Source organism: Tursiops truncatus, chromosome 17, assembly GCF_011762595.2.
Source record: "Tursiops truncatus isolate mTurTru1 chromosome 17, mTurTru1.mat.Y, whole genome shotgun sequence".
In the NCBI taxonomy this organism is placed as follows: Eukaryota; Metazoa; Chordata; class Mammalia; order Artiodactyla; family Delphinidae; genus Tursiops; species Tursiops truncatus.
The window spans coordinates 49,372,461-49,387,967 of record NC_047050.1 but is presented as its reverse complement, the minus strand read 5'-3'; the positions used below and the strand labels follow the sequence as shown (position 1 = coordinate 49,387,967).

General features: G+C 34.9%; 1 protein-coding gene across 3 annotated transcripts in view; it reads left to right on the top strand.

Annotated features, from left to right (window-relative positions):
* Positions 1 to 15,064, top strand: part of ANGPT1 (angiopoietin 1) — a 251,847-nt gene extending 236,783 nt beyond the window's left edge. For 2 of the 3 annotated variants that reach the window (XM_019942259.3, XM_019942258.2), the window contains exons 8-9: positions 722 to 852; positions 12,493 to 15,064. In XM_019942259.3, coding sequence (XP_019797818.1) covers positions 722 to 852; positions 12,493 to 12,653 — 292 coding nt within the window. In that variant the 3' untranslated portion in view covers positions 12,654 to 15,064. The remainder of the gene's footprint in view (positions 1 to 721; positions 853 to 12,492) is intronic. The other variant, XM_073794665.1, reaches the window with a different exon arrangement.
* The last annotated feature ends 443 nt before the right edge of the window (positions 15,065 to 15,507 follow it).

Here is a 15,507-nt window from a genome sequence, read left to right as displayed (position 1 = left end):
TATATCTTAAGTGCTTAGAACAATTTCTGGTATATAGTATGTGCTTAAGAAATATTTGTTCAGTGAATACATAATGACTAATAAGAGCTTGGATTTTAAAGTCAACCATAGTGAAATTCCAGCTTATTTAGCCTCTCTGAGCCTTGGTATGCAAAATTTTGATATTGATACCTGAATCACGGATTTAATATAAAAATTAAATTAAATAACAGCCGGAAAGCATTTAGCAGAATGCTTGGCACAGAGTAAGTCCTCCTTTAGCACATCATCAATATTCAATATTAACACAGTGATATATGCTATAGTGACACTCTACAGGGCATTTTTTGTTTAGAGATCAATACTTGTAGTAATAAAATAAACTCATATTCCTTTTGTGGATCCTACATGATCAGAAAACCATATGAGTTTAAGTATGCATAGTAAAATAAACATCAAGCACACAAGCCACAGAGAATTTTACCTAGATGTAGTTTGATGTCCTTCCTTCCTTCCTTCCTTCCTTCCTTCCTTCTTGCCTTCCTTCCTTCATTCTCTTCCCCCCCAACCCCTTCTCTCTCTTTCTTTCTGTTCAGGGAGCTTTGGTCTTATACCAGTTTGTTGGAAGGGCTGAATTCAGAGAAGGGAGAAACTGATGAACAAGGAGAACATTCAGCAAACCAGTCTTCTGGGTTCTGTTACTCTGTTGAATGGCTTATCTTTCTTTTTTTTTTAACTTCAGGTTGTATTTAAAGGGTCACACTGGGACAGCAGGAAAGCAGAGCAGCCTGATCTTACACGGTGCTGATTTCAGCACTAAAGATGCTGATAATGACAACTGCATGTGCAAATGTGCCCTCATGCTAACAGGAGGTAAGTCCTACGGGGCCTTTCTCTGAGTTATGTCTCATTGGTTTGAGGCTTGAGGTTTCTTATCTATGAGAAAAGACTATGATCTTCTGGTCAGGAAACTTAAGAGCAAGTCCCTAGAGATCATTTTGTTCTGCCCACTAATTTACCATATGTTCTTGTGCAAGACATTGCTAGCGTATTTAGAAGTTTGCCTCCTCCCCCAGCATTTATGGTGAGGGTGTGCTAAGCTTGGTTCTGAATAAATTCTTGAGCCTCTTAAAGTCCCAGTTGTTCTGCCTTCTAAATACTCATAATGATACCCATAGTGGAATGAACAGCAATTTGAGGATTCAGCATACAGAAAAAACAAAAAGCCAAAATTTCTTACAAAATGCTTTACAACTGTGTAATAGAGTTCATTGACCATCCTGTTGAAATGGAGTAAGAAAAATAAAGAGGTGTAGCTAGATATAAAGTTATACAATTCAGAGTAGCTATACCAGGGCTTTACATTATAAGGTATTGACCTCTGCAAGACATTTGAGCTGGTATAGGAGATACCAGATACCATTAAATAATATTGTATCACTGAGTAAGAAAGTTAATCCTTTTGCACTTTTTAAATACTTTTCTAGGCTTCTGATTGTGTCAAAGAGGAATTCTCAGTTTAGTACTAGCTTATCTATAATACTTCTTTAGCACTTACTCAATAATTACCTTTCTTAGCAAAGAAAGAACAGACTCTTCAGCCTCAGCTGAAGGGCCTTGGTTAGGCAATGGCACCTACCTAGAATTAGATAAAATGATTTTGTTTTAATTTTGTTGAGTGTTACGTCTACTTTTATTATAGTAAGTGGTACTCATTTCCTCTTTAAAGGAACGATATAAACTTCATTTTAAAAAGGATTCACAAATATTTGATATTTAACTAATTAATTTAAAGAAAAATATTAAATCTTAATAAAAGTTGTAAATGGGCATGGCAAAAACTGTGAATAAGTTGATAACTGACTGATTGAAGTCTAAGAAACACTGAACTAAAACCTGATGGCAAATGATGCAGCTCAAAAATGTTACAGGCAAAAAAGGAGTTGGCATCAAATAAAATTATAAAGGAAGCTTTTTCTTCAGTGTTTGTCTTCTTACAGTTTTAGTGTTGTTTCCCTCTCTTAATGGAATAGTAATCATTCCCACCTTCAACTGTTCTAATTCTCTCTCTGTGTTACCCTACAACAAAACATGTTTTCATGCTAATAAGGAAAAAACTCTTTAAATCTAAAATTTTACTTCTCCAAATATGATATTACTATCATTATTATTACATATTGTTACCTGTTACTGAATATGTTATACTATCTTCCTTGAATTCCAAACCAACTCTGAGATAAGGAGAAAAACTCAAATTTCCATTTTGTACACAAGGAAAACAAAATTAAGTAGATGTTCACCGTTTTATCCTTAACATCTAGCTCAGTAGATTGTGGCACATAGGATCTCAATAAAATATGTGGTGCATGAGTGAATGAATAACCATCTTGGAACCCTTGAAGTCACTTTCAAATTTTGAAACCAATGAAATGAATCATAAGGTTGACATTTTTCTTATCAATTAACAGAGCGTGGAAGAGTATAGAGGGAAAGTTTTGGAGAACTCTTTCCACCTTCATCCCCATTCCCGGTCCCTCCATTACTACCACTACCAAATCACATTCCATACTGATTCCCATCCATTCCACTTATAGTAACATCTTTTCAACGTGAAACCAGCCCTAGTATTACCAAAGCCAGCCTGTTATGATTCTGCCTCTGTTATATCCTTCTCCTTAAGCTTTAAACATGCCATTTTGGCATCACATTCAACCTCATCCAATAGTTAAAAAGTCTTCTATATGCAATTGTATGGCCCCCTCCCCCAAAGCAGTTGTTAAAACTTAGCATATTTTTTTACATGGTACCCAGAGGTTAGGTTTTGAACTTTTTTCCTGAAAGAAAATATTTCTTTTCATTACCTCCATGATCCCATAAATGAAACTGTCAGCAACTTTATATAAAGACAGAAGGACTTTGATTGTCCAGTTTTCTGCCTATTTTAATATAGAAGTACACTTCATTTTATCCATGTCTGTTTTTACAGATAATTTTTCTTACCAAATAAATACAACACATGAAAGACCAACAGTAAAATCTTTCAAATGTTTACTTAGAATAGTGTTCCAATCTGCTCATATTCCTGTCATAATAATGAAAATATAGAGCAAAGCAAAGAGGAAACTGCATCTCTTGGTTGTTGATGAGAAAACTTCATTGCTCAGGTTTGTGATTTTATTTCTGCTTCAAATGATTGAACTTTGTCATGTTCCTTCATCCATAATCATTCTTGGACCTGCTTCTTAGCCACCAATAAACACATATGTTGGGGAGAAAAAATTTCCACTTATTGCTTGGGCTGGAATAGTCTAAGTAAATGTGTTTTTGTAATAAATGCCATTACCCTATCAAATATCCTTTTGAAAGAATCCAGGTCTTGCAAATCTATTCACTCTGCAAAACTAATACGTGGAATTTAGATAGCTAAGAACTGGAGAACATAAGGATGAATGTCAATGACAGTCCAGGTAACTTGAGTATTATCTGGAATTTATGTCCTACTTAGTTACTGCCCCCCCCACCACTATTTATTCTCTGTCATAGTTCCCCTTAGAACCATTTTCTCTGTCTGATTATTTTTCCTCTTTTTTTAAAAATAGTCTCTTTTAAGCAGAGAGATTTCATACTCCTTGAAACTAATAATTCTTAGTTCTCTGTCATCATCAATTAAAGCTTTGTTTTATCTTGTTTATTTATATATTTTCCATTGTTTCTTCTAAAAGGAATTAAGGGTAAAGTAAGATTTATTGCCTGCTTAACTGTCCCAAATAGTTTTCTTTAAGTACATGGAGGGATTTTTGTTGGAGAATGTGGTATCATTGTTACCCTTATCTGTCAAAGACTGAAAAACAGGAGATAGGCATAATTGAAACCAGAAGGTATTTCAGCTAGACATAGGTAGAACATTTTGGCCTTTCTTCCTTCTTTCCTAACATCCTAACTTCTTAACTTCCTTCTATCAACGTAACATATTTTTAATGAGTAACTTGTTAAGAGTCAACAACTATGAGAAAAATGAGCAAGACAGAATAGAGCTCGCATCTATTGAGGAAGACCATCAGCAAAAAGCGAACAATAAATAACACAATTTCAAGTCATAACAAGTTCTAGGGACAAAATATAACAGGTGACAGAGTTATCGAAGGAAGGGGAAAGCGACTTTAGATGGAGTGTCCAGGGATCAAAGGCTGGAGTGAGTTGCCAGGAAGGATTGTGCATGTCTAGTTATGAACACCTTAAGAAGAGAATAGAAAGGTATTTATCTGAAAGAGTTTACGTATGCCCATCCCTATAGTTGTGGGTCTAGATAAGATTGTCTCTCACATTTTCTTCTGGTTGTATGATTTTATTATTCCATGTACTCATTGTGGCTACAGTAGAGAAAAACAGGTAACATTATTTTTCAGTGCATGGGTTGTAGTTCATAGTAAATTGTTAGTGGAAAGGAGGTATTATCGGACTTAAAAAGCATATTTGCATCAATAGAAATAGACGCCACAATGTTTTATACCTCCTTCCCCGGAAGGATATGTACTTATTTCTACCTTACCAGAAATTCTTCCATCCAATTTAAATATTGAATAATTTTTGTTTCATTACACATTTCTTATGGGACCAAACCATATATTTCAAGATCGAAATTGCCACACACATTTTCTATGGAACTGACATCTTAATTAATCATTAGTGATGATTTGTCAGCATACATTTATAAGCCAGAAATGTCTGTGTTCTGTGATTCATTGACCTCAAGAAAATTTGTAAGTTTTCTCCTTAAGTTTCCCCCTTTATATAGGATATTACGACAAATCTATATATTTCTGTAGGGGAGGGATAAATTTAAGAGGTGATTATAGGAAATATTTTCTTAGTCCCACAGGAGAGCCCTTCTTGTGCCCTCCTGAGCCCAAAGAAAGGAATCAGTTTCATTAAAAACCTAATGTTTTCTCTATTATTTAACATTTAGAAAATGAAAATGTAGTATCATTCAGTTCATGCTTTTGTTTGTATGGATTTGTTGTATATAAACATAAATATGCAGAAAAATCTATGACTCTAAAATTATGAAAATTAAAACCTTTTCTCATTAGATTGTCACAATCAAAACAAACTTCACATTCAAAGAAAACATGGTCTTTCGTACCAATTCAAAATAAATTTTTCTAAAAGTCTGTTAGTAACTACAATTACTAAAGGTTGCCAACCAAAAATTAAAAAAAAAAAAACAACAAAAAAAAAACCCCTAACAAAACATGGTATTGTTTTACATTCTTTTCCTTACCTTTTCTTTCAACACAATTTTCTTATTTGGTATATAATATAAAAGCTATGTAAAGATGTGACCTAACCTTCTGCAGAAAGAATCTGTTGTGGTAAAAACTCGTCTTTTTTCCCACGCATAAACTATGTCAGCCAACAGACAAGACTTCGCTAAAGCTAACAAAGGACATTCTCAGTTCAATTCTAAAAGATGGGATAAAGCCGTACACATAAGTTCTTAGTACACCCTGGAACTTACCAGATGCTAGCAGTAGAGAGTTGATAAATACTTGCCTTGCCTGCTATATAACCTTGAAGAAGACAAAGAAAATGAAAGAAACTAACAGCCTCTCTAACTGGTTGAAGTGACAAGATCTTTGGGAAAATACAATCATCTTAGAGTTTTTGATAACCCAGGAAGGATCTGCTAACCATTGTCAGATAACTGGCATTCCCTGGGTTTTAAGGCAAAAATGTTGAGAGAAAAGATCCATATGGATAATTTAAGGTTGACCACAGAAATCTACATTGCATTACTTTATTTCAAAGCAATTTCTTATTTAGTACATAATCTCTAAGCCTATTCCACAAAAATGTACAGTTCTTGAAGACAGGGACATCATGCTCTGCACCACTGTATCCTCAGTGCCTAGCACAGTGCCTGGCACATAGGATGTGCTTGATAAATATTGATTAAATGAATGAATTTGCTATCAGAGACTCTGAAAGGACATTGTAAAATCACAAATGATCCTGGTGAGAAGACATAGAAATAAATCAATGTGAGTATGAATGTGACTTTTTTGTGAACTTAGATTTAAAATGCTTAAGTATGTATATATGAATTTGCATGCACAAACATGGAACAAAGGGGTGAATATTGAAGACTGGGACTGAATTTTAAGAATAACCAAACCCCAGAAGACTAAACTCCAAATTGGAAAACTTTGAGTGTTAAGTTTGTAACTTTCAAATAAAGTTGAACAGCCTAAGTGCAAAATTTAGGACTATACTCCTTTTTTGTGGGAGGAAGTTTCCACTTATTGGAAAAAGAACAAATAATATCGGAAAATATCTTTTAAAAGATCAGTTTGGAAAAGGTGAATCAGAACTGATAGGCCTAGAGCGCCAGGCTGCCACCAAAGGTTAATAATTGACAGTGGATGAGAAATAACCAATTTTTTTTATATTTTACTCTAATAATAAATAATACAGTGAATATCTATTGCACTCTTAGTGTGTAACAGTCATTTCTTCATTACCATTGACTTATATTTAATAACTTATATGACACTTCCATAAATCCTTTGAAATAGAGATCTTTGGCAAGAATTGAGATACGGAAGAGTTAGGTAAGTTGGCTAAGGTCACAGAATTAATGTCAGAAGTAAGATTTGAACTCGAGCTCCAGATAAGCCATTACCTTATCCACTCCTTCTGCTGCCACTCTTAAAAGGAATGGCATTCAAAGACAAGAATTTAGCTCTGTTTTACTGTTTGCAGCACATTTTCACAAGGATTTCCTCATTTAAACGTGGTTGAAAGTAAAATGAAGTTCAAGGGAGGAAAGAGGCAGTAAGAGAATACCTAAAGCATTTAAATGAATTCAAGATTCTCAGCCAGGATAAACAACTTTTAATCTATGGAACAAGAAGAAGAGAAAGGAAAAAAAGCCAAGTGCTAGACTCGAAGGGGATGTAGAATGAAATGACAGAAGGAATGCAGACCTCTGGAAAGGTCCTTTGCCTCCCGCACACAAGGACATGCAGCTGCTCCTTGAGGCTCGTTATTGGTAGGGCTGAATTTGTACACGTGAACTCAGCGAGTGATTTTCAGGATGATCCCATTGATAACTATGGCATCAATCAGTTTTTTTCAGCCTCATCCTTAGTCACTAGCTAGTCATCCTTTATCGCTATAACTTAGTCATCCTTTATCACTATCAAAGAGGAAAATTCTTATTCTCTGTGCAGGTTCTTTTGCTTATTGCTGATTAGAATGCGTGCATTGAAAATGAGTGAAAGAATTCCATAACCACAGATATATCTTTTTATTTTGCTGTACTTTTTACCTTAGGAAAGAAGTGTTGAGAGACATTTTGTTTAGGATCAGAAGAATTTGAGTTAGGTTTCCTGACTTTCAAATAAATTTGAACTTCCTGAGTACAGAGTTTAGAATCAAGTTCCTGTTTTCTGGGCAGAGTTTCATTTATTGGTGATAAAATGTGAATTTTCTGCTTCAAAGATAAAAGACTAAAATGATTTTTAAAGGCCTCGGAAGCCCGAGATAGTTATTACAAAACTAAATTTTAATGAGTTAAGTGTAAATGGATTAGAAACATGCATCTCAGATTTCTTATTAAAATATACATGAGGTTACAGGTTATAAAGAAAAATGCTTGGCAAAGTAAATCTCAGCAATTGCCAATCTTAAAACATTTAAGACGTTTTATCAGTTGTCCCAACAGCAGACGGAAGCTGCTGCTTTCTTCCATCTTTGCTTGCATCACTGAGTTCTTTTAAGCTTAAAGTGCCTCTTCTAGATTAACTTCTTTAAGATATTGCTCATCTGTTATTCCCAGGCACTTACAGAACAAAGTACAACGTTAATATTTCCCCAGGATTGTATAAGATATATAATTCAGCTATTTGGTATCTTATCAGAGAGGAACTGTAACCCAGGCATACACTCCTCTATATGTTCACAAGGACACCTTCAATCTGTGCAAACTTGCGTATGTTCTGAGTACCCATGAGTACATACGATCATTTATGAATGCCTAAGGGTACCTATGAGTAACCAGGAGTCTGCTGTACTTTTTGCCTGCTTTCTATAAATATGCTTTAAAACCACATCTTTTCAGGATTTTGTTTAAAAGACCTGGTCATGCTTAATTTTTTCAAAGAGAGGTAGAAAGTGGACAAACTGAAATATTTGATACAAAGATGTTCCTTGTTGTTCCTTGTCAGAGAAAACAGAGAATACTTACTTGCACAGAAATAACTGTTTTTGCGACCTTCAAGTTCAGAGTATTTAATAAAGGACAGTACAACTGAAATTGTCATGAGAAATAATTGCCCTTTCATTTCATTTTCTGCCATCTTAATTCATCATTTTTATTATTGTCTATTGCTCTCTGATAATCCAGAGTGTGCATGGCCCACTGGTCTTAAGATAAAGAGATAAACACCTTGACCTCTTTGATTTCCACATGAAATAAAAACAAATCATTGAAAACAAAACCCATAGTAGGTACTTAAATGCCATGTCTTTACAATGCAAGCATTGAGCAACTGTACTCATTTGGGTGCAAATTATTTTTGTATTCCTCTAATTAACCCTACCAAGCAAATAAGGAACTATGTTGGCGCTAATGACCTGGTCTTCATTATTGAATCATTGTGATGCCCCGATAAGATCTAATCCTTTTTATTTCTGCTCTAATGTTTCTGCCTGCTTCCTAGATAACTTACAAAAGAGCACTTAGATAGGATTTTATAGGCTTTAATAGTGCACCATCTTACATGATCCTTGCAGCTGTGCTGTGAAAATGGTTGATTAGACATTTATAATCCACATCTTAGGAATGAGGACGTATGTGACTGTGTGACGTTGGAAAAGTTCCTTAAACTACCTGAGCATCAGTGTCTTCGCTTTAGTACTTGCCACACCATGTAGGGCTGTTTGGGTAATAAAATGAGAAAATTCATATAAATATTTTAGCAGAGTCCCTGACACATATTAACTGTTCAGTAAATATCAAATATTATATACACTATTGCCTGAGATCCCTTAGTTATTAATTGGTGAAGTGGGCATCAAAGTCGAGATCTTCTAATTTCTGGTCTGGTACTCTAGGCTCCCCGTTGCCCACAGGAATATTTCTAGAAACAATAAAAACCTCCATGTTCTTGACCCTCTTTATTTTGCTAGCCCTGAATTCTCCAATCCCTTATCCACTGGCATTCCAGCCAAGCTGCTGGCAGGCACTCTCTCCAGCTCTCCCAGAGTACACAATGTCTCTAGAAATCTCTTTCTGTCCAGTGAACTCACACCCATCCTTGAGCATCCAGCTCAAGTGATGAGTACACCTTATGGACCAACAAACAGGGCATTCCGCCTCTGTTCCTAAGATTTTCTTCATCTCTGTTACACAGCCATTATCTCATTTTTTAACAGTTTGTTGTTTCTCTCCTATACAAAATTGTGTACTCCTTGAAGTCAGGAATTTTGTTTTACTCAACTCTGACCCCTATGTCTGTCCATTGGTTAATATTTGTGGAATTGATTCTAGCTTCAATTTTCTCCCCTTCATCATGCTGCCGCATATACTCAGCGTAGCTTTGGCAGACCACACTTACAGAGTGAGAGCTCTAAATAATATTCGATTAAACATTTAACCTGTCAGATCTGGTTCCCCTGGTTAAATATTGGTTCCCATTCCTAGAGAATGTTCCGCTTGTTCACCTGATGATAGACAAGTAGCCTGGATAAACTATAAGTTTTTCCACATTGTTCAACTTTCCACCAAGATTGCCATTTCTCCACCTTCATTCCCTGCAAGTCTCCCCCTTGTTCACTATATACCAACTACACTGATGTTCTTTTAGTCCCTAAACACTAAGCTCCCTTTCTTCCTCATGGCATTGACATGTGCCATGTTCTGCTTAGAAGAGTCTTTCCCCATCTTCACATGACTGTTTCCTCATCCTTCAGGTCTCATTAAATATCAACTTCTTCCATGAACATGAAAAGTCAAGTAAGTCTCCTGTTATGCTCCGTCATAGTTCCTGATTCTAAGTGCCCCCTCCTCCTTCCCCACCTATCGTCCTTCTCCTCCTGCCCCTCCACTTCCCCCTCTACTTCCTCCTCCCCCTCTCCTCTTCTTCTTCCTTTTCTCCATCATCATAGTCATGATTTGTAGGTATTTTATTTATCTGCTACTTTTTTTGGTCTGTTTCTCACATTGGGAGTAAGCTCCACGAGGGTAAGGACCACATCTGTCTTGTTGAGTGTTTTATGACAACAATTCATGATAATTACAAACTGAATGAATAAATAAAGAAAAAATGAATACAGTATATTCAGGTGTCTATATATATATTCAGGTGTCTATCAAATATAGCTTTTTTAGTAAACTAGACTAATTCAGACCATAGCGGGTTTATAAGGAGAAAACAGTCAATCTGTCAATAAGCCTGTAGTCCCTTCCAGTCATCTGTCAAGCAAACTCCGGTAGATGCAGCACTAAGTATAGGGAATATAGACCATGCCTTTTCATTGCTCTTAGGATACTGAACAAAAGACTATGTGATTTGGTCTTCAGACCATCTCAGCTTCAGGCTACTGTTTCTCTTGTTAACTATGACCCAGCCATTCTGGTCTTCTTTCAACATCTCCAAAATGCCATTGTTCTTACCATAGACATTACCCCACTTTACTCATTAGAAAATGTACATAAGATAAATTTATCCTATTCCCTCATGTGCCCCTGTTGTTTCTTGTCTCTTTCCTAAGCTCATCAAAAGTTTCCCAATGAATGTATCCTTCAGCCTGTGCCCTTCATTGCCAGGTTTCTGTTCCAACAGACCTCTGCCTTCCCACACTCTTCCAGAACTCTTATGGCTTTCTATAAACCAAACAAAACCACACGCTTTTACCCTGAGTATCCTAATGTAACTTGGAAGATCATTCTATGATTTGTAATAGTTCTCGACAGCAGAGTAACTGTGTTTGCTTTAGAGACCATGGTGGATATTTGAAAGACTATGAAAGGCTCATTAACATGATGGAAGAGTGCCTCAAGAAGGTCATAGAAAAGGAGGAGAAAGTTAAAATACCGAAGCAATTAAGTTGAGTTTCATTTTGTCCTTTGAGAGTCTTATGGGTAAATAAATTCCCTAATATTAGAAAGCCTTTTGTGATATAAATAGCATATTTTTACTAGTTATACTTACCAAAAAATTTTAAAGGAATTAATCTTAAGAAGAAAAAGGTGAAATTTTAGTTTTCTCCTTCCTTGCCAAATAAGAACTTGCTTGTCCCTCATGTTTTGACTGCATTAGTTACTATGTTATTTGCATACAGTTGGTAAAACATTAAATATAGTGTCTTTCCAAATTCATTGACATACCTTACTTTTTCCTAGGATGAATTAGCGATTAATACAGCTTGTTAGGCCTCTAGTATGACTTTATAAACAAACCCAGCTGTATTCATCCTCCAAAATTGAAAAATGAGAACTAGCTTTTCTCCATTTAACTTTTTCTAAAGTTTCTGCAAGATGATGCTCGTGTTACAGTTAAACATCAGCTGTACAGCTTTCTCTTTCTTTAGCTATTAGTCCCTTAGGTATAACTCTGTAATCAAAGGGAGGTCAACTGTATCCAAATACAAATATGCCAGAATGTCTCTGGCATAAATCTCTCCCTAAAGATTTCAGCGGTGTTACTTCAGAAGAGGGAGAAAAAGTACGATGTTTTATCTAAAAATCTAAGAACTTAATTCATTTAAAAAATAAAGTACTGCGTTATCCTTGCAGAGAGCTATGTGAGCATAGGATCTCTACGTTACTCATCATTTTTCTTTTTACTACGTTAGAAAGAACTTGAACAATCACAGAAAAAAAATACTGCTATATAGGAACTATATGGCTACTATTGCTGAACACCTCCCATAGTGCTATAAGCTACAGAGAGGGCACAGCAATTCAAATTCATAGTCATTTTCTGGTATCCAGTTAATTTCAGAAGCAGCTGAGGGCCAGTTCTTGGCAAAATTATGAAGTAGATGGAGAACATTTCTTTGTATTTAGATACCAGTTGTCTAAGCTTCTGAACTTTATTGCTAATACTTAATTGCTCTGTTCCCAATAACAGGCTTCAGGTAGAATGCCTCTTAAGGGTTTCATTCTACTTGCCCTTTGTATGAATCCAGGCCTGACTATAGCGTATCTTGAAGCCCAGATGCTTCCCATCATTACATTGCGAATTGAGTCCCAATGAAGTGACACTGAAAGCTGATTTTCATGAAAGCATTCCTCTTTCTGATTGTTTGTACACTGTCTAAATTGGATGCCATTTAAAACAATTTCACTACCAAGAAGATATTTATTGAATACCTCCTTATGATTATTTGCAAATAATCATAAGTATGAATAAGTTTCCCCTCAGTTAATGGCATTAATTTCCAAATGTTCAGTTTACTTATGTAATTGTTCCTTCTTCTCTCTTCCGTTATTAACTAATTTTTCAGGCTGGTGGTTTGATGCTTGTGGCCCATCCAATCTAAATGGAATGTTTTATACAGCGGGGCAGAACCATGGAAAACTGAATGGAATAAAGTGGCATTACTTCAAAGGGCCCAGTTACTCCTTACGTTCCACAACTATGATGATTCGACCTTTGGACTTTTGAAGGCACAATGTCAAAAGCAATTTAAAAGGCTACCAAGAAATCTGGAGAAGCCACCAGATGAGAAACTGCTTGGAAACTTCTGAAGCAAACAATATTGTCTCCCTTCCAGCAGCAAGTAGCAGTTATGTGAAGTCACCAAGGTTCTTGACTGTGAATTTGGAACCTTTTGATTTCACAGAAGCCTCTCCTTGGGGTGACTGTGTTCATATGGCTTGACTACAGAGAATGCCACTCACTGTCATGCTTTAAAAAGGGAAGAAACTGTTCAGCTCGCTGTGCTTCAAACTACTACTGGATCTTATTACAGAACTATAATAACCAGATGATAAATATGGTTTATTTCACGTAAAACCGAAGAAAAAGAAGAAGATGAACAACAACAACAAAAAGAGTATACGTGAAGAATAAAAACAGGCCTGCCATAATCCTTTGGGAAAGATGTGTTGCACCAGTGAAATGGTGTTATTTCTCTGCAAACCTACTAACAATAAGTTTGTACTGTTGCACAATTTTAATAAAAGTTTAGGAAGAACAGCATTGTCCTCTGAGTTGGTTAAATGGATTTCAGAAGCCTAATTCCTAAATCACACTTACTAGTTGATTTCAGTTAACCCGTCTTCAAATTTAAATTCCATTTCGGTAAACTATAAAGAATTATAGTGCCTGAAGAATAGCAGTGTGAGGTAGAAAAACACTCCATTTCTCTTTGATTTTTTTGGTACAGTTTTCAGAAAAAATGGACATAATCAAGTATGGACATATAAGGCGAAAAATGATCTCCCCCATGCTACAGTTTTCATTTACTTTAAAAACTGACTGATATATAAATATATTTATAGCCTGAGTAAAGTTTAAAGAATGTGAAATATATCATCAAGCCCTTAAAATAATATACATGCATTTAATATTTCCTTTGATATTATACATGAAAGCAGTATTTTAGAGTGTATTAAGTTGAAATAAAACCAAGTAAACTGGAACAGTTCATTTTACAGTATCTTCTTGCATGTGTACACTTGTGTAACTTTGTTATTTTTAAAATCATTACCTTCAATTCTTCACCCTATTTCATGCTAATTTAATTTTTGCTAATTAACTGAAACTTGCTTTCCAGATTCGCTCTGTTCCAGTTTCTATAAAAGACATACTCTGAAGTCTATGAAAAATCAAAGAAGAATTATAAATATCATTGTACATAGCCTGTTTATATCCATAGTAAACCTAATAGCTGTTTAATCTGGAATATGCAACATTGTCCACAGTTGATGCAAATAAACACACTTCCAAAAAAATCTACTATACCACTTTATGAAATATGTTATTTCTTCATATTTTTCTCCCTTGGACCCTGTTTTCTTAGGCAATTTCTGATGTTAATACATTATCATTAGGGAAGAAAATTGGCAAACTTTGTATTATACATTAAGGAAAACACATGCACAAAAAAGAAAATTAATCATAGTCACTTGACTAAGAAAATTCTAATTACTAGCTGCTATAAATCTCTTAATGAAAATATTCCTATGGGATAATCTATTTTAAGTGAATTTGGGGCACAGATTTTTGTGGGAATATGAAGTTACTACAATATTTTATCAGGAAGTGCTTTCTGCCTCTAAGTGTCCAAGGTTACAAGCGTGAACAGTTTTTATCAAAACATGAGGTGTACTATGAGATGAGAAAATTGAAATCCATATTGGGCTTCCTTTCTTAAAAAAAATTTTATCAGGGCAACAATACCAATTTTAGACCTGGTGACTTGATCTGTTGTTCCTTTGTGGCTTTCCTCCATTTGAGAAAATAAAGCTACTCACATTTTTAAGAAATTATTTTTTAAAGTTTACCATCAAGTGTTTATACCTTTTTTGTGTGTGTACAAACCTGTTTTGCCTTACAAGTGATATTCGCAGGTATACCACAGTTTTTCTGTTCTTGGAGACTCCTTCATAGCACCGTTTAGCCTCTCCCTCCAAAAACCTTCTTGTTTGTTTTCATTTAAGTGAATGAAAGTGAGTGTTTTGTTTTGTGTGTTCCTACAGATTTTTTTTTACCGGTCTTTTGATAAGTAATACTATTTCCCAACTCATAATACAAAAATAAAAGGAAATTATGAAAAAAGAAAGCAAGCATGATATTTACTGTTTTGTTACCTGGGTTTGAAAAATGAAATATTTCCAATTATTTATAATAAAGCAGTATAAAATGTTTTATGACTCCATATGTGCACTGTGTAATGCCTACATGTTGGTGGCCATTTAACATGTATATCCTTTGCATTTAATTATTCAGGATAAGATAATTAGGTAATAAGATTTTGTCTTTAAATTTTTATGTTAATTAATTCATGTAGTTTCTATGCCAATTTCTTCACATCAGTCACAGCTTTATTTGATTTAAATAAAATTGAAAGTAACGTATTTGTGCAACTCCATCTCATTTTAAATATTTTACAAGTTTTAAAATTAGAGATATATGGAAGTATAGTCTCCATAAGAAAAAAAGAAAAAACCTACTAAATGAACTAAAGCCTCAATCTTTGAAAAATTTTCAGTCTTGGATGTGATAAGAACGCTTAACTCCTTTAGAATGTTAGATCAAAGCAACGGTTCTGAATCCCACATCTCTACTGTATGATTGTTATGTCCTGTCAATTATTATTTTAAAAAATTTCTTATGTTTTTCTTTTATTGAATGAAAGGTTCTTTAAATGCTATAGTGCTTTACAATTTGCAAAAGCTTCATACACATGATTTAATACAATCCCATAATAGCCCTTTTTTTTCCCCTACCCTTATATTGCCTCTGCCCTTTTTCCTCTCCCCACTGGTAACCACTAGTTTGTTCTCTACATCTG